At 56.0% G+C, this 19,071-nt stretch overlaps 1 protein-coding gene across 5 annotated transcripts in view; it reads right to left on the reverse strand.

The window, feature by feature from the left end:
* Positions 1-19,071, reverse strand: part of CHIC1 (cysteine rich hydrophobic domain 1) — a 58,091-nt gene that overhangs the window by 17,942 nt on the left and 21,078 nt on the right. For all 5 annotated transcript variants that reach the window (XM_029067482.2, XM_029067483.2, XM_029067476.2 and 2 more), the window contains exon 3: positions 1,373-1,528. In XM_029067482.2, the coding sequence (XP_028923315.1) occupies positions 1,373-1,528 (156 nt within the window). The remainder of the gene's footprint in view (positions 1-1,372; positions 1,529-19,071) is intronic.

Consider the following 19,071-nt stretch of genomic DNA (forward strand, 5'->3'; position numbering starts at 1 on the left):
TTCAGATTATCAAACAGAACGGCTTTTTCGGTGACTGGGGTGCTCTTCCGATCGCTCTCTACAGTGCTCTGCCCCCAAAAGCTCCTCACTCTAGGCTTCAAGGCTGTCCATCACCTCGCCCCTTCCTACCTCTCCTCCCTTCTCTCTTTCCACCGCCCACCCCGCCCGCTCCGCTCCTCCGCCGCCCGCCTCCTCGCCGTCCCTCGGTCTCGCCCGTCCCGCCGTCGACCCCCGGGCCGCGTCCTCCCGCGGTCCCGGAACGCCCTCCCTCCTCGCCGCCGACAATCTGATTCTCTTCCCCTCTTCAAATCCCTACTTAAAGCTCACCTCCTCCGAGAGGCCTTCCCAGACCGAGCTCCCCCCTTTTTCCCTCCGCTCCCTCTACCCGTCCCCCTTCACCTCTCCGCAGCTAAACCCTCTTCTCCCCCCTTTCCCGCTCCTCCTCCCCCTCTCCCGTCCCACCCCCTCGGCGCCGTACTCGTCCGCTCGACCGTATAGATCTTCATCACCCTATTTATTTTGTTTAATGAGATGTACATCGCCCTGATTCTATTTATTTGCCACTGTTTTAATGAGACGTTCATCCCCTCGACTCTTTATTTATCGCCACCGTTCTCGTCCGCCCGTCTCCCCCGATCAGACCGTACGCCCGTCGAAGGGCGGGGACCGTCTCTATCTGTTGCCGCCTTGTCCGTTCCGAGCGCTTAGTACGGTGCTCTGCACATAGTAAGCGCTCAATAAATACCGTTGAATGAATGAATGAAGAATAATTTCCACTCATCGATCACGTGGTTCTTTTGGGGCAACCGAGTGTTGGCTTTTGGATGATCCAGGCTGGTGAGGGCTTAGATCCCCCCCGATACGTGTAAAATCGCTTTCTTCTGACCCGGTGTCGCCAAGGGGATCGAAAGGCCGCACGATCTACCAGAGAGAGGAGCGATCCGGGCATCGGGAGGCGAAGGCTTTAGTCCTGGCTCTGCCACGGGGCCGCTGTGTGGCCTCGGGCCTGCCACGTCACCTTTCTACGCCTCGGTCTCCCCGTTAGTAAAAGGGGAGTAAGAAGGCCCGCCCTCAGCGACCAGAGGACGTTAGGGAGACCACACGACGGCAGCAGGTTCGGTGAGGTCACGGGCAGGAGAGTGCTGGGAATCCACCGAACGGTTCCTGAAATCCGCGACGCCGTTCGGGCTGATCCATCGATCGGCGGTAGCTACTGAGCACTCACCGTGGGTAGAACACTGTACTGGGCGCTTGGGAGAGTTCAACAGGGTGGGTAGACACATTTCCTGCCCCCGGTGGGATGAGGTAGGGGAGAGAGCGAGAGCACGTAGGGGAGTCTGAAACCCCGGACCCACGTCGCACGTCTACTTACTCTTTTGTTGAGACAAATTACGGGCCACAGGCTGCAGCCCAGCGTACAGCAGCAGCACAGACAGCCACAGAGCAACCACTTGACATTGATGGGAAGGTTCTTTTTCAAACAGGCGTTCACCCGGCCAATACTGGTCTTAAATTCTTCCGGAGCCACCTGCGACATAAAGGCCACGGTTTACTCATCCGAACGGAACGCTTCGCCAGGAAAACAGAGAACGAGGCCGGGGCTCTGCCGTCAGCGCGCACCTTCCGTCTCTCGCAAAACACGTACCCCAGTTCACCTCTTCCTCACACACACGCACGCCCGCCCGCAGATACGCCCAAGATACTCCGGGGCATTACGGAGCCAAACGATCCCATCTCACCGAGGAAAAAAATCTCTTCTCGAATCACGCCCCCTTCCCCGCCTGCCCAAACGGAGACGGCCGCCTCGGCGGCGGCTCGCGGCCGAGAGAACGGGCTGGGACCAGGTCACGAAAGCAACGGAAGGACCGCGAACCGCCAGGGAGACGGGACCCGGCAGCAAAGGCCGGGGTCCCTGCAGCTTCCCGGCGTCCGTGGGTTACCGGCGGGAGGATTTCTCCACAGGCTGACGGGCACTGCCCGGTGGAAAATTTTGCCCGCCGCTTTCGGGGCTGAGGTGCCTTTGCCGGGAGAAAGCGCCAAAGCGTCAGGCTTCCCGATCCCGTCCCCGTTATCTGTTCTACCCGAGAACCGACCCGAGCGAGGCCTCACAGGCAGAAGTTCAATCTTCCCGTCATCGGAGCCCACCCCTTTACTCGCCCCAGCGGCCACCGGGCGGGAACGGAGGGGGGGAAGCAAATTCAAGGCAAGGGGAAAACGGGAAGGGCGGCCCGCCCCTCGGGCAGCCCCGGGACCGTCCCGTTTTAGGCCTCTGTCATTTTATCTTGGCAGCCCTGCTGCATCACAGGGCAACCCAGATGAAAATGACTGCCTTCTGACCGAGGGGGAAGTGGAAACTTGCCGCGGGCAATACCATCTCTACGCAGATGACACGCAGATCTACATCTCCGCCCCGTCCTCTCCCCCTCCCTTCGGGCTCGCGTCTCCTCCCGCCTCCGGGACGTCTCCGCCTGGATGTCGGCCCGCCACCTAAAACTCAACGTGAGCGAGACTGAGCTCCTCATCTTCCCTCCCGAGCCCTGTCCTCTCCCTGACTTCCCTATCGCCGTGGACGGCTCGACCGTCCTTCCCGTCTCTCAAACCCGCGACCTCGGTGCCATCCTCGACTCGGCTCTCTCGTCCACCCCACACGTCCGATCTGTCACCGAGACCTGCCGGTCTCACCTTTACGATATCGCCAAGATCCGCCCTCTCCTCTCCACCCAGACGGCTACCTTACCGCTACGGGCTCTCGTTGTATCCCGGCTGGATTATCGTGTCAGCCTTCTCTCTGATCTCCCTTCCTCCCGTCTCTTCCCGCTCCAGACTATTCTTCCTTCCGCCACCCGGCTCATCTTCCCGCAGAGACGCTCTGGGCCTGTCACTCCCCTTCTTAAAAACCTCCAGTGGCTGCCTATCGACCTCCGCACGAAACAAAAACTCCCCACTCTAGGCTTCGAGGCTGTCCGTCGCCTCGCCCCCTCCTACCTCTCCTCCCTTCTCTCTTTCCACCGCCCACCCCGCACGCTCCGCTCCTCCGCCGCCCACCTCCTCGCCGTCCCCCGTTCTCGCCCGTCCCGCCGTCGACCCCCGGGCCACCTTCTCCCGCGGGTCCGGAACGCCCTCCTTCCTCACCTCCGCCAAACTAGTTCTCTTCCCCTCTTCCAAGCCCTACTGAGAGCTCACCTCCTCCGAGAGGCCTTCCCGGACTGAGCTTCCTCTTTTCCCTCCGCTCCCTCTCCGCCCCCCTTCACCTCCCCTCAGCTAAGCCCCTTTTCCCCCCTTTCCCTCTGCTCCTCCCCCTCTCCCTTCCCCTCCCCTCGGCACTGTGCTCGTCCGCTCATTTGGATATATTTTTATTACCCTATTTATTTTGTTAATGAGATGTACATCCCCTTGATTCAATAGTATTTATTGAGCGCTTACTATGTGCAGAGCATTGTACTAAGCGCTTGGAATGGACAAATCGGTACATTCTATTCTAGAATCATTCTACTGATTCTATTTATTGCTGTGGTTTTTGTCCGTCTCCCCCATTAGACCGTAAGCCCGTCAATGGGCAGGGACGGTCTCTATCTGTCGCCGATCTGTCCATTCCAAGCACACAGTCCAGTGCTCTGCACATAGTAAGCGCTCAATAAATACTATTGAATGAATGAACATCGTGCGCTCCCGAGCTTTTAGAACAGTGCTCTACCCACCGTCAGTGCTCGCTTAAATACCACTGATTGATTCGCCCACCCGAACGATGCCCTGGATTTCGAAAACCGTTCGCCGGATCCAAAGCACGAACCTATCGGTGACCTCACTGGACCCGCTGTTGTCACGTGGTCTCCCTAACGTCCCCTGGAACGGCGAGGGCGGGTAGGTCTTCTCACTCCCCTTTTACTGATGGGGAGACTGAGGCGCAGAAAGGTTGAGTAGCGGGCCCGAGGTCACACAGCTGGCCGGCGGCAGAGCCGGGCCACCCCTCCGGACGCCCGGATTCTCTCCTCTTTCTCATAACGATAACGTTGGTATCCGTTAAGCGCTCACTATGTGCCCAGCACTGTTCTAAGCGCTGGGGTAGACACAGGGGAATCAGGTTGGCCCGCGTGGGGCTCACGGTCTTCATCCCCATTTTACAGATGAGGTCACTGAGGCACCGGGAAGTGAAGTGACTTGCCCAAAGTCACACCGCCAAGTGGCCGAGCCGGGATTCGATCCCATGACCTCTGACTCCAAAGCCCGGGCTCTTTCCACTGAGCCGCGCTGCTTCCCTAGTAGATCACGCGGCCTTTCGACCCCCCCCCCCCCCCCGGCGTCACCGCGTCGGAGGCAACTGATTTCCTAAGAGTCTGCCCTGTGAACTAATAGGGGGCTGGAAGCTCTGACCGGCCGGGGCAATCAAAGAAATACAAACACTTAGAGAAGCAGGGTGGCTCAGTGGAAGGAGCCCGGGCTTAGCAGTCAAAGGTCATGGGTTCGAATCTCGGTTCTACCACTTGTCAGCTGTGTGACTGCGGGCGAGTCGCTTCACTTCTCTGGGCCTCAGTTCCCTCATCTGTCAAATGGGGATGAAGACTGTGAGCCTCACGTGGGCCGACCCGGTGACCCTGTATCTCCCCCAGCGCTTAGAACGGTGCTCTGCACATAGCAAGCGCTTAACAGATACCAACGTTAATTTGGGAAGCTGCGTGGCTCAGTGGAAAGAGCCCGGGCTTGGGAGTCGGAGGCCATGGGTTCTAATCCCAACTCGGCCGCTTGTCAGCTGTGTGACCGTGGGCGAGTCACTTCACTTCTCTGGGCCTCAGTTCCCTCATCTGGAAAATGGGGATGAAGACCGTTAGCCCCACGGGGGACAAACCCGATCACCCTGTAGATACCCCAGCACTTAGAAGAGTGCTTGGCACATAGTAAGCGCTTAACAAATACCAACATTATTAAACATTATTTATTGCCATTGTTCTCGTCTGCCCGTCTCCCCCGATGAGACCGTGCGCCCGTCAAAGGGCAGGGACCGTCTCTATCTGTTGCCGATTTGTCCATTCCAAGCGCTTAGTACAGTGCTCTGCACATAGTAAGCGCTCAGTAAATACTATCGAATGAATGAATGCTCTGCACATGGTAAGCGCTCAATAAATACTAATGAATGAATGAACACTCGGTTGCCCGAAAAGAGCCACGTTATCCGTCGGCGGTTCTGGACCCAACTGGGCGGGCCTGACGACGGACAACCGTCCCAGTGCTTGGGAGAGAACAGCAGTAGCCGCTGACCGTTCGATCACCCTCGGGAAACAGATCCCTGGGACGCGAAGCCAAGGAGGCAACCCTGGAGGCCAGGTGGGAGAGGAGGGGTGTCCATTTTGGCCTGAGAGGCCTCTCGGTTATAATGTTGGTATTTGTTAAGCGCTTACTATGCGCAGAGCACTGCTCTAAGCGCCGGGGGAGACACGGGGGAATCAGGTTGGCCCACGTGGGGCTCCCGGTCTTAATCCCCATTTTACAGATGAGGTCGCAGAGAAGTGAAGTGACTCGCCCCCAGTCACACGGCTGACAAGTGGCAGAGCTGGGTTTCGAACTCCTGACCCCTGACTCCAAAGCCCGTGCTCTTTCCACTGAGCCACGCTGCTTCTCTTGGTTAGAGTTCTTTCCCCGGGAAGATACGCAGCAGCAAGAAAGCCTCAGCCCGACCCGCCTCCCTCCGGCTCTCGGGCCACGGAGATCGACCAAGCTCCGCAGTGCCGGGAAGACTGCACCACTCCCCGGTGAATTCACCGCTTTGCCCTTGACGAAGAACTCTTTTCTGGCAGCAGACGCCGTAAACACTCGAGAGTCTATTCGGGAAAACACGGCGAGGGAGAAATCGGCTTCGAAGAGAGGCGATTCACCCGACCCTTCGACCGCACGGCTGGGGGATCTGCCCTCTCGATCCCGAAGAGAGGACGAACTGCTCCGACAAACACGGAATGTGGGGCTCCGAACACCCGTCGGCAAATTCGTACCCGGCCCCCGCCGAGAGACCTATAATGTAATTCGAGCCCGACGACGACAAGAAAGCTTCGGCGGCTGATTGGCGGCCGGTTTTAGGTTCGTTCCGTCTGGGAAGCGGGCGGGTTTTATAAATTTAAAAACATAACTGAAGGGTTAAGGGGCAAAACACCGCCCTTCCAACCATTCTGTGGCAAAACCTGGCTTGGACCGGGGAGAAATCTGACGGAGGATCGTTATCGGCCGTTCGGACAGGCAAGGGAGAATAAGGGTTTGCTGTTGGGAACCACGTGGGACCTCTGAGGATCATGGCCCCAGCGAGAAAGACTCGGGAAATACTTGCCATTTTTCTCCGGATGGCTTTTAAGAAACGGGGGTAGGTGACTGGCAGCCTTTCTGGGGTGCTCAGTCTCACCTAGAGGTTGAAAACTCACCCGGCAGTTAGTGTTACCGGTGCAAAATCTCTGACTGAGATCACCCGACCGACGGTTCCTTCTAGAGTTACGCAGAATAATGAAGCCGTCCACTGCTTTCCAAGAAGCACTTCTGAAGGAGTCCACGGAGCCTGGGCGTCGGAAGATCTGAGTTCTAATCCCAGGTCCCCCACGAACCTGCTGGGTGACCTTGGACAAGTCACTTCACTGGGCCTCAGTTCCCTTACGGGGGTGGAGACTGGCTACCCGCTCTCCCTCCTACTAATGGGATAATGGGGGATGATAATGACGTTGGTATTTGTTAAGCGCTTACTGTGTGCAGAGCACTGTTCTAAGCGCTGGGGTGGATACAGGGTCATCGGGTTGTCCCAGGTGAGGCTCACGGTCTTCATCCCCATTTTCCAGACGAGGTCACTGAGGCGCAGAGAAGTGACTTGTCCACAGTCACCCAGCTGCCAAGTGGCAGAGCCGGGATTCGAACCCATGACCTCTGACCCCCCAGCCCGGGCTCTGGCCACCGAGCCACGCTGCTTCTCTTATATCTAGTATCCTGTATCTAGTCCGGTGCTTAGTACAGTGCTTGGCAGAGAGTAAGTGCTTAATAATAATAATAACGTTGGTATTTGTTAAGCGCTTATTATGTGCGGAGCACTGCTCTAAGCGCTGGGGTAGATACAGGGTGATCAGGTCGTCCCACGTGAGGCTCCCAGTTAATCCCCATTTTCCAGATGAGGGAACCGAGGCCCGGAGAAGTGAAGTGACTCGCCCCCAGTCACCCAGCTGCCAAGTGGCAGAGCCGGGATTCGAACCCATGACCTCTGACCCCCCAGCCCGGGCTCTTGCCGCCGAGCCACGCTGCTTCTCTTATATCTAGCATCCTGTATCTAGTCTGGTGCTCGGTACGGTGCTTGGCACAGAGGAAGCGCTTAACACACCCCACTATCATCATCGTTATTACCATCGGTTCCCCAGACCCGCATCTTAAGTTGGGACGTTTTGAGCCGGAAACGGTAAACCTCCGAGGGGAACAATGCTGCTGAATGAGGGATGCATTCCCCAACCAAGATTTGGATGCCCTCTTTTTCCCAAATTATCCCGCACTGTGTTCCCAGTCCATCCCTGATGGGTAATGCGGCCACTTGAATGTACTTTCGTCGAGTATTTAAAAAAAAAAAAGGTCGGCATTTGTTAAACGCTATGTGCAGAGCACCGTTCTAAGCGCTGGGGGTCATCGGATGGTCCCACGTGAGGCTCCCAGTCTTCATCCCCATTTTCCAGATGAGGTCACCGAGGCCCAGAGAAGTGAAGCGACTCGCCCACGGTCACCCAGCTGCCAAGCGGCAGAGCCGGGATCGGAACCCGTGACCCCTGACTCCCCGGCCCGGGCTCTTTCCGCTGAGCCACCCTGCTTTTAAGGGACGCGGCGTGGCCTAGTGGAAAAAACACGGGCCGGGGAGTCAGAAGACCTGGGTTCTAACACCGGCTCCGCCAGGTGCCTGCTGGGTGACCTTGGGCAAGCCGCAACTTCTCTGTGCCTCAGTTTCCTCATCTGGAAAACGGGGAATAAACCCTACTCTATTTTACCTGAATCGTGAGCCCCACGCAGGACACCGACCGATCTAAACTGATAACCTTGGGACTATCCCAGGGCTTGGAACACAGTAAGCACTTAATAACAATCATCATCATTATTATCATTCGGTATAAGGCGGAGAAGTCCTCCGACGGCTCGGCCGGCTCCGACCTCCTCAGAGATGAAACGGTTAGATCCAGTCGCACCCTTCTAAGCCTTCCCACCCAGCCCCATTTTTCCAAATCATTTCCCAAATCAATTTCCCGTCTTTTCCCCGCCCCACCCCACTCCACCCCCGCTACCCCATTTAGAAAACTTGACGGTGTCTTTTCTCCTTAACTCGGGGCGCTTTAAGCCGAGGACTGCCGGGAGAAAGCTAGAGCTTGGCATTTTCTTTTCTAGAAGGGGGGAAAGGCACATTTGAAATCAGGTATCCCGGAACCAACCCCGCGTCGGCCAGATGGAAGCTAAAAATAGTCTTGACTTTTGGAGGACAAAAACGCGACTCCTTCGGGGCCGTCTCCCAACCGGCCACCCTCAAAGCGATTCCCCTTCGGACCCAGAGACCGGAAAGGTTTCAGATAATAACGTTGGTATTTGTTAAGCGCTTACTATGTGCAGAGCACCGTTCTAAGCGCTGGGGTAGACACAAGGGAATCGGGTCGTCCCACGTGGGGCTCACCGTCTTAATCCCCATTTTGCAGATGAGGTCACTGAGGCACAGAGAAGCGAAGTGACTCGCCCAAAGTCACCCAGCTGACGAGTGGCAGAGCGGGGATTCGAACCCATGATCTCTGACTCCGAGGCCCGTGCTCTTTCCACCGAGCCACGTGGGAAGCGGAGCTGGAACCGTCACCTGCCGTAATTCCACTCTGCAATCCACGGGGTGAAACCGACGCGTCTGGTTTGCGTACTTTCTTAAGATGGGTGAAACCGACGCATCCGGTTTTCACATTTTCTTAAAACGGTTCGACATCTTTTCACCCACATTTTCATCTCCGTCTCCCCTGTAGGCTGGAAGCTCCTCGTGGGCCAACGCCGACGTATCGTCCTCTCCCCAGGGCTCCGTGCGGTCGGTCCTCTGCGGTCCATCGTACTTATTGAGAGCTTACTGGGTGCAGAGCGCCGTACTGAGCACCTGGGAGAGTACGGCAATAAACGGACACGTTCCCCGCCCACAGGGAGCTTACGGTCCATACGGGGACCCAACGTACACAGGACGCGCTCAAAAAATACCACCGACTGACCGGTCATCTCTAGAGATGGGTACGTAAGGAATGGCTCTCGTTATATCCCGGCTAGACTACCGTGTCGGCCTCCTCTCCGATCTCCCTTCCTCCTCTCTCGCCCCGCTCCGGTCTAGTCTTCGCTCCGCCGCCCGGCTCATCTTCCCGCAGAGACGATCTGGGCACGTCACTCCCCTTCTCAGACACCTCCGGTGGTCGCCCGTCGACCTCCGCTCCAAACAAAAACTCCTCACTCTAAGGCTTCCAGGCTCTCCGTCGCCTCGCCCCTTCCTACCTCTCCTCCCTTCTCTCTAGCCACCGCCCACCCCGCACGCTCCGCTCCCCTGCCGCCCACCTCCTCGCCGTCCCCCGGTCTCGCCCGTCCCGCCGTCGACCCCCGGGCCGCGTCCTCCCGCGGTCCCGGAACGCCCTCCCTCCTCGCCTCCGCCAAACTGATTCCCTTCCCCTCTTCAAAACCCTACTTAAAACTCACCTCCTCCGAGAGGCCTTCCCAGACTGAGCTCCTCTTCTCCCTCTACTCCCTCTACCGCCCCCCCTTCACCTCTCTGCAGCTAAACCCTCTTTTCCCCCTTTCCCTCCGCTCCTCCCCGCTCCCTTCCCATCCCCTCGGCACCGTACTCGCCCGCTCGACCGTATATATTTTCATTACCCTATTTATTTTGTCAACGAGATGTACGTCGCCTCGATTCTATTTAGTCGCCATCGGTTTTTACGAGACGTTCTTCCCCTCGACTCTATCGCCATCGTTCTCGTCCGTCCGTCTCCCCCGATTAGACCGTGAGCCCGTCGAACGGCGGGGACCGTCTCTATCTGTTGCCGACTTGTTCGTTCAAAGCGCTTAGTCCGGTGCTCCGCACATAGTAAGCGTTCAATAAATACTATCGAATGCATGAATGAATAATAATAATAACGTTGGTATTTGTTAACCGAATGATGACCTATGGTCTGGGGGGGACAGGCTCCATTACGAGTCTCTCGGAAAGCAAAAATACTTCTGAGAATTCCAGGCCATCGCAGCTCAGAAAGAGTGTGGGGAGGCGGGAGGAGCGGTAGGCAAGAGCTCGTCCAGATAGATGCAGCTAAGCAAAAACTCCGTCCCGCATCCAAGCTGAGGAGCGGCGGGAGCCTGCCGGGCAACCAAGGAAATCAGGAATCGCCATTCGGGCTCTGCCACTTGTCAGCCGGGCGACTGTGGGCAAGTCACTTCACTTCTCTGGGCCTCAGTGACCTCATCTGGAAAATGGGGATGAAGACCGCGAGCCTCCCGTGGGACAACCTGATGACCCTGTATCTCCCCCGGCGCTTAGAACGGCGCTGTGCACGTAGTAAGCGCTTAACAGATACCAACATTATTATTATTCACGGCCCTTCCATCCCGAACGCGGGGTCTTCACCCACTCAAACGGGCCGTTTTGCTTTTTGCCATCGGTTGAAGTCCAGAACACGAAATTCTCCGGTTCCACTGGTAATGAGAAGAGCGGGAGGCGGCGTGGCCTAGCGGAAAGAGCACAGACCTTGCCATGTATTGCCATCGTTCTCGTCTGTCCGTCTCCCCCGATTAGACCGTAAGCCCGTCAAAGGGGAGGGACACGTCTCTATCTGTTGCCGACTTGTTCATTCCAAGCGCTTAGTACGGTGCTCTGCACATAGTAAGCGCTCGATAAATACTATTGAATGAATGAATGAACAGACCTGGGAGTCGGGAGGACCTGCCGGGGTTCGAATCCCAGCTCCACCGCTTGTCCGCCGCGTGCTTGACCTTAGGCGCTTCTCGGGGCTTCAATTTCCTCGACTATAAAATGGGGATTCAATAGTTGCTCTCCCTCCTACTTAGGCTGTGAGCCCCATAATGATAATAATATAATTAAGCACTTACTCTGTGCAGAGCACTGTTCTAAGCTAAGCGCTGGGGGAGATAACGGTCATCAGGTTGTCCCACGGGAGGCTCACAGTTAATCCCCATTTTTCCAGATGAGGTCACCGAGGCACGGAGAAGTCGCACAGCTGCCAAGTGGCAGAGCCGGGGTTCGAACCCATGACCCCTGACTCCCGGGCTCTTTCCACTGGGCCACGCTGCTTCGCATCCTGTCCCCATGCGGGACAGGAAATGTGCCCGACCCGATTAACCGGAATCTAGACCAGTGCTTAGAACAGTGCTTTACACCTAGGAAACCCTTAATAAATATCGTAATAGAGGGTCGAACCCATCTTAGGCATTTCAATCTCTGCGTTGCGATACCCGGTTTTTCCCGGCGTGGAGAAATCGCTCATCCAGATGTGCTAAAATACTAAAGGGCCGAAATCTCGGGAACTCAACCGATTCCGCCTTTCAACCGAATTAACCTATTTATTTTGTTAATGAGATGTGCATCCCCTTGATTCTATTTATTGCTATTGTTTAAATGAGATAACTTGTGGTATCTGTTAAACGCTTACTATGTGCAAAGCACTGTTCTAAGCGCCGGGGGATGCAACGTGATCAGGTTGTCCCACGTGGGGCTCACAGTTTTTTAATCCCCTTTTGACAGATCAGGTAACCGAGGCCCAGAGAAGTGAAGTGACTTGCCCGAACGGCGGAGCCGGGATTAGAACCCGTGACCTCTGACTCCCAAGCCCGCGCTCTTTCCACTGAGCCACGCTGCTTCTCATCTCTAATGAGACGTCCATCCCTTTGATTCTACTTATTGCTATTGTTTTTGTCCGTCTCCCCCGCTTAGACCGGAAGCCCGTCACTGGGCAGGGACTGTCTCTTTCTGTTGCCCATTTGTCCATTCCAAGCGCTCAGTACAGTGCTCTGCACATAGTAAGCGCTCAATAAATACTATCGGATGAATGAATGAACCGAGAGCTGACTGAGGTCTGGGTTTCACCGGGAGAAACTCCTCGAAACCCAGGTGACCGGGTCCCGTACGGAGCTTCGGAGGGCGGACTTCGGCCCTTTATTTTTTAAATTTACCGTTGTTGTCATGGCATTTTGACTCACTGGCTTCAGGGCCGGGGAGAAACTGGGAAAACGGCTACCGTCCGAAAGCCCCTCGGAAAGGTTGTGTCTCGCTTCAAAAGAAAGAGGTGATCAGTGCGGCTCCTGGCTGTACGGTTCTTGTTGTAAAGAGACACTGGGTCCCCGAGGCCTTTTCGGAGAGACGAGAAGACCCTCACACACACACACACACACACACATCATAAAAGGGGGGGGGGGGGTCGTAATATTTTACAACAGGATGGAAAGGGCTCCGCAAACAGTGGAAAGGCCCGGCGGGCCCGATCTGCCCCCTTCCATCCTCGCGCTCACAACCCCATCCATCACCTGCCGTGAGGGGATCGCAATGCTAAGGAGGGGCGTTTTACGGCTTACGCTTCCCGACGCCGCCCGTGCTAATTTCAAGCCGGGTCGGGAGGCTTCAATTTCTTCCTCGCGATTGACCGGCTCGTTCATTTTCTGGTCGCCTGGAGCGCCGGGGACGTCCGTCCGGAGCGTCCCGTGTCACCGACCTTCTCTCGAACCCTTCCAGTCGGGTCCGTCTCCAACGATGAGACGGAAGTGCATCCGCTCCTGGGAGACGTCGGTGACGCCGTTTGGCCAAACTCTCACCGATCACTTATTTTTGGGGGTAATCGTTCAGCGCGTACTGTGCGATAAAGGATTTCTCCAAGCCCGGGGCTGCCGGCTACCAGTCGGTCAGGTGGGACACGATCCCTGTCCCACGTGGGGCTCGCAATCCAAGCGGAAAGAAATGCAAAACTTGGTGGAGGTGGAACCGACCCCCCCAAGCATGAATATTCAGCGGGGCACCAGAGGACCCAGAAAAATGACTTTCGGGCACCCGCATGAGGCGAAGGGAAAGTGACAGCTTTCTGGACTAGGCCCAGAGGCCGTATAATAATGTGGGTATTTGTTAAGCGCCTACTATGTGCAGAGCACCGTTCTAAGCGCTGGGGGAGATACAGGGTCATCGGGTCGGCCCACGTGAGGCTCACAGTTAATCCCCATTTTCCAGACGAGGTCAGTGAGGCCCAGAGAAGTGACACGCTCACAGTCCCACAGCTGCCAAGTGGCAGGGCCGGGATTCGAACCCATGATCTCCGACTCCCAAGCCAGGGCTCTTTCCACTGAGCCGCGCCGCTTCATTCGGAATCTACACCTGAGGCTGTAACGCGGCACCTTCGAGTACGGGCTCCGAACCGGTTCCCTTGAAAGCCGAGCTCTTTCAAAGCCGGCGGGAGACCAGATCCTAACCATTCGTTTTTTCCTCTTTTTCCAAATCCACAATTTACTCCCGACCACGTCCCCTAATCGCCGTGTCGGGATTCTCCCACTCGAAATGGGAAGGAGAAAGAAAAACAAAACGCACCCAAAAACCTGCACTGGGGAAAACGCAGCGTGGCTCGGGGGAGAGAGCACGGGCTTTGGAGTCAGAGGTCATGAGTTCGAATCCCAGCTCTGCCACTTGTCGGCTGAGTGACCGTGGGCGGGTCACTTCACTTCTCGGCGCCTCAGTTACCTCATCTGTAAAATGGGGATTAAGACCGTGAGCCCCACGTGGGACAACCCGATTCCCCTGTGTCTACCCCAGCGCTTAGGCCCGTGCTCGGCACATAGTGAGCGCTTACCAAATAGCAACGTTATTTGTGACTTTCAGTTTCCGAGAGAACTGGAGTAATGGGAGTTAAGTTACCTCTAGGTGCCCTTCGGTTCCTTTTGCTCCCGTTTACGATTTCACTTCCTTTAGGTTTTCCTCTAGGAAAATTAAAAATAAAAGTAAACCTCCGGGCTGCTACAGCCCACCGGACTCAGTGTAGTTGTTCAGCACTCGCTGGGTCTAAAGCATTTTATAAAATACTAGGAAAGAATACACGGGCGAGAATTAGATCTACCGGTACATGAAAGAAGTTGCCAAATAAATCATTCGCGTCCTCCGGCAAAGGGGCGAAAGATTCTTTGAAGGTTTACGGCCACGAACTAGAGCCCTGAACGGGACAAGGTTTTGGGGCCCAGGCTGAGGGCGTCCAGCTAAACTCGTCGTGGGCAGGGACGTGGCTCAGTGGAAGGAGCCCGGACTTGGGAGTCCGAGGTCATGGGTTCGACTCCCGGCTCTGCCACTCGGCAGCTGTGTGACCGTGGGCGAGTCGCTTCACTTCTCCGGGCCTCAGTGACCTCATCTGGAAAATGGAGATGAAGACTGGGAGCCTCACCTGATGAGCCCGGATCTCCCCCAGCGCTTAGAACAGTGCTCCGCACATAGTAAGCGCTTAACAAATACCAACATTAATGTGACCATTTCACTGCCATGTTGCGCTAACCCAAGCACTTAGTGCTCTGCACAAGGTAAGTGCTAAAAAAATAAGACTGACTGACTGACTCTGCGGTCAAAGCCCCTCTAGACCGTGAGCTCGTCGAGGGCAGGAATTTGTCTTTTATACTGTAGCGTGGCTCGGTGGAAGGAGCCCGGGCTTGGGAGTCCGAGGTCATGGGTTCGAATCCCGGCTCGGCCACCTGTCAGCTGGGTGTCTGTGGGCAAGTCACTTCACTGTGCCTCAGTTACCTCATCTGGAAAACGGGGATTAACTGTGAGCCTCACGTGGGACGACCCGATTCCCCTGTATCTCCCCCAGCGCTTAGAACAGTGCTCTGCACATAGTAAGCGCTTAACAAATACCAACATTATTATTATTACCGGGCTTTGCGCCCAGTAATCGCTCAATAAATGCGATCGACTGAATGACGGCCGCTAGATGCATCTCAAGACCAAGACCCCGGCCACGTTCCCTCCTCGCTTCAGTGACTCTCCTCTTCCCGCCTCTCTAATCACCCCCTCTCCGTCCCCTTGGCCGGCAGTTAGTCCATTCCCGCTCCGCATTTCTATCCCCGGTCGCCCCACGGGGCTGGGGATTGGGCTGGGCATGGCCAAATAGTAATAATAATAATAATAATGATAATAATAATGGCATCTGTTCAGCGCTTACTATGTGTCAAGCACTGTTCTAAGCGCTGGGTGGATACAAGGTAATCACACTGTCCCACGTGGGGCTCACGGTCTTCATTCCCATTTTCCAGATGAGGTACCGGAGGCCCAGAGAAGTGAAGTGGCTCGTCCAAAGTCACACAGCTGACCCGCGGCAGAGCCGGGATTCGAACCCATGACTTCGGACTCCCAAGCCCGGGCTCTTTCCACTGAGCCACGCTGCTTCTCCTGACCGCTGAAGTGCCAAATGTCGAGACTGTTAAAGATGGCGTGGAGGAAAAGGACTGGAAAAAAAAAATGATGATATCTGTTAAGCGCTTACTACGTGCAGAGCACCGTTCTAAGCGCTGGGGGAGATACAGGGTCATCGGGTCGTCCCACGTGAGGCTCACGGTCTTCATCCCCATTTTACAGATGAGGTCACTGAGGCCCAGAGAAGTGAAGCGACTCGCCCACGGTCACACAGCTGACGAGCGACAGAGCCGGGAGTCGAACCCATGACCTCTGACTCCCAAGCCCGGGCTCTTTCCACTGAGCCACGCTGCTTCCCCTGGAAGCTACCAACTCGGTTGTGTGGCCCTCTCCCAAGCACGCAGGCCAGCCCTGTGCACGTAATACGCACTCGATATTGACTCAGAGAAGCAGCGTGGCTCAGTGGAAACAGCCCGGGCTTGGGAGTCAGAAGTCATGGGTTCGAATCCCGGCTCTGCCCCGTCAGCTGTGTGACTCTGGGCGACTCACCTAACTTCTCTGGGCCTCAGTTCCCTCATCTGGAAAATGGGGATGAAGACCGTGAGCCCCACGGGGAACAACCTGATCACCTTGTATCCCCCAGCGCTTAGAACAGTGCTTTGCACATAGTAAGCACTTAACAAGTACCAGCATTATTCTTTGAGGCCGAAGAGCAGGCCTTTCCAGGGGCGGGAGGGTGGCGGGCGGTTCGCTGGAAGCGGCTGGCTGGATTCCCCCGATGAGACCGTAAGCCCGTCAAAGGGCAGGGACCGTCTCTATCTGTTGCCGATTTGTCCATTCCAAGCGCTTAGTACAGTGCTCTGCACGTAGTAAGCGCTCGATAAATACTATTGAATGAATGAATGAATGAATGAATGATTCCCGGCGGATTCCGGAAGAAGCGGTGGGGAGGCTGCCCCCGAGACCTCCAGCCTCTCCCACGGATGGACGGCCAGAGATAATAATAATAATAATGTTGGTATCTGTTAAGCGCTTACTAGGTGCAGAGCACCGTTCTAAACGCCGGGGTAGATATAGGTCATCGGGTCGTCCCACGTGAGGCTCCCGGTTAATCCCCATGTTACAGATGAGGTCACCGAGGCCCAGAGAAGTGAAGCGACTCGCCCACAGTCACCCGGCTGACGAGTGGCAGAGCCGGGATTCGAACTCGTGACCTCAGACTCCCAAGCCCGGGCTCTTTCCACTGAGCCACGCTGCTTCTCAAGAGATTTTCCCGGGGCTGTCTGGACGCTTTCGGGACACGCCGTCCGGGGACTTCCGGCGGGCCGGTGACCGATTATGGGACCTGGTTATCTTGTATCTACATAGTGAGCGCTGAACACAAACCCTGTTTCACTAAGGATATTCTCAGTCCACATCCATTCTCCCCAGAGATCCAAGCAGCGTGGCATAGTGGAAAGAGCCCGGGCTGGGGAGGCAGAGGTCACGGGTGCGAATGCCGGCTCTGCCACCTGGCAGCTGGGTGACTGTGGGCGAGTCGCTTCACTTCTCTGGGCCTCGGTGACCTCATCTGGAAAATGGGGATGAAGACTGGGAGCCTCAGGTGGGACGACCTGATGACCCTGGATCTCCCCCAGCGCTTAGAACAGTGCTCTGCACATAGTAAGCGCTTAAAAAATACCAACTTTATCATTATTATTATTATTATTAACAAATACCAACATTATCATTATGACCGACCCTGCCCTCTGGGTCCATATTTCCTCCTCCGGCTCATGACCACTCCCTCCCCGTCCAGCTCCGGAGGAGCAGCGCGGACAGAGCTCGGGCCTGATCGATCACTGATTCGTTCAATAGTATTTATTGAGCGCTCACCGTGTGCAGAGCACCGTACTAAGCGCTTGGAATGGACAATTCGGCAACAGATAGAGACCGTCCCTGCCCGTCGACGGGCACACGGTCTAATCGGGGGAGACGGACGGACAAAAACTACAGGAGTAAATCGAATCGAGGGGATGGACATCTCATTAATAAAATAAATAGGGTAATAAAAATATAGACAAATGAGCGGACGAGGATCTGGGTTCTCATCCCAGCTCTCCCACTTCTCTGCTGGGTGACCTGTCCCGGGCCTCGGTTAGCTCGTCGGCCAAACGGTGATTAAGACCGTGAGCCCAGGATGGGACCTGGCTACTCCGGCGCTTAGCACGGTGCCTGGCACGTAGTAGGCGCTTAACAAATACCACCACAAAAAAAAAAAAAACAAAAAACGCTCAGGTTGGCACCGGATCCTTTATTCTATCTGGCCCACAGCTACCTCGGACTGTAAGCCCGTCAAAGGGCAGGGACCGTCTCTATCTGTTGTCCATTCCAAGCGCTTAGTACAGTGCTCTGCACATAGTAAGCGCTCAATAAATACTATTGAATGAATGAATGAAAGTATGGGGCCCTGCGGAGAGTGGGGCGCTCAACCAACACTGTTGATAATAATAATGTTGGTATTTGTTAAGCGCTTACTAGGTGCAGAGCGCCGTTCTAAGCGCCGGGGGAGATACGGGGTCATCGGGTCGTCCCGCGTGAGGCTCACGGTCTTCACCCCCATTTGACAGATGAGGGAACTGAGGCACGGGGATGTGAAGTGACCTGCCCACAGTCAAACAGCTGACGGGGCAGGCATTCGAACCAAGCCCGTGCTCTTTCCACTGAGCCACGCTGCTATCTGTTAAGCGCTACGTGCCAAGCGCTGTTCTAGGCGCTGGGGTAGATACAAGCTAACCAGGTTGAACACGGTCCCTGTCCCACGTGGGGCTCACAGTCTTCATCCCCACTTTACAGAGGAGGTAACTGAGGCACAGAGAAGTCACCTGCCCGAGGTCACACGGCAGACACGTGGAGGAGCTGGTTATTAGACGTAGGTTGAGGACAACGATGACGGGAAGCAGGGAAGATGCGGGAGTGTGCAGGGGACTCATACATCCGGGGCTGCCCCCGGGCAACCACGCAGGCTTGGCATCACCTGGGAACCTTTGCCTTCGCCCTAAATCCGTTCAGTCGTACTTACCGAGCGCTTACTCTGTGCAGAGCACTGTACTAAGCGCCTGGGATGGACAATTTGGCAACAGATAGAGACCACCCCTGCCCAGGGACAGGCTCCCGGTCCAAACGATGGGAGGGCGGGGGGGGGGAGAGAGAGAGCAGCTCTCCCGACCGGGTCGCCATTTGGGACCCGTGTTTGTGGAGGCCCAGAAGTCGGTGCTCCACAAAGGTCGCGCCCAATCCCACCTGCTCTTCTCGTGTCAAAGGTCAGGTCACTACGACCTCTACTTAGGGAAGCAGCGCGGCTCAGTGGAAAGAGCCCGGGCTTGGGAGTCAGTGGTCACGGCTTCGACTCCCGGCTCAGCTGTGTGACTGTGGGCGAGTCACTTAACTTCTCTGTGCCTCAGTGACCTCATCTGCAAAATGGGGATTAACCGCGAGCCTCACGTGGGACGACCTGATGACCCTGTACCTCCCCCAGCGCTTAGAACAGTGCTCCGCACATAGTAAGCGCCTAACAGATACGAATATTATTATTATTACCTGGAGAAGCCGTGGGAGAGGGGCCGTCGACGCCTTCCGCGCCCTGCGCCCTTCCCAGCTGTGCGACCATCATGCCGACCCGGTCGGGCGGCCGTTACGGGAGGCGGCCCACTGTC

Source organism: Ornithorhynchus anatinus, chromosome 6 (genome assembly GCF_004115215.2).
Source record: "Ornithorhynchus anatinus isolate Pmale09 chromosome 6, mOrnAna1.pri.v4, whole genome shotgun sequence".
Classification (NCBI taxonomy): Eukaryota; Metazoa; Chordata; class Mammalia; order Monotremata; family Ornithorhynchidae; genus Ornithorhynchus; species Ornithorhynchus anatinus.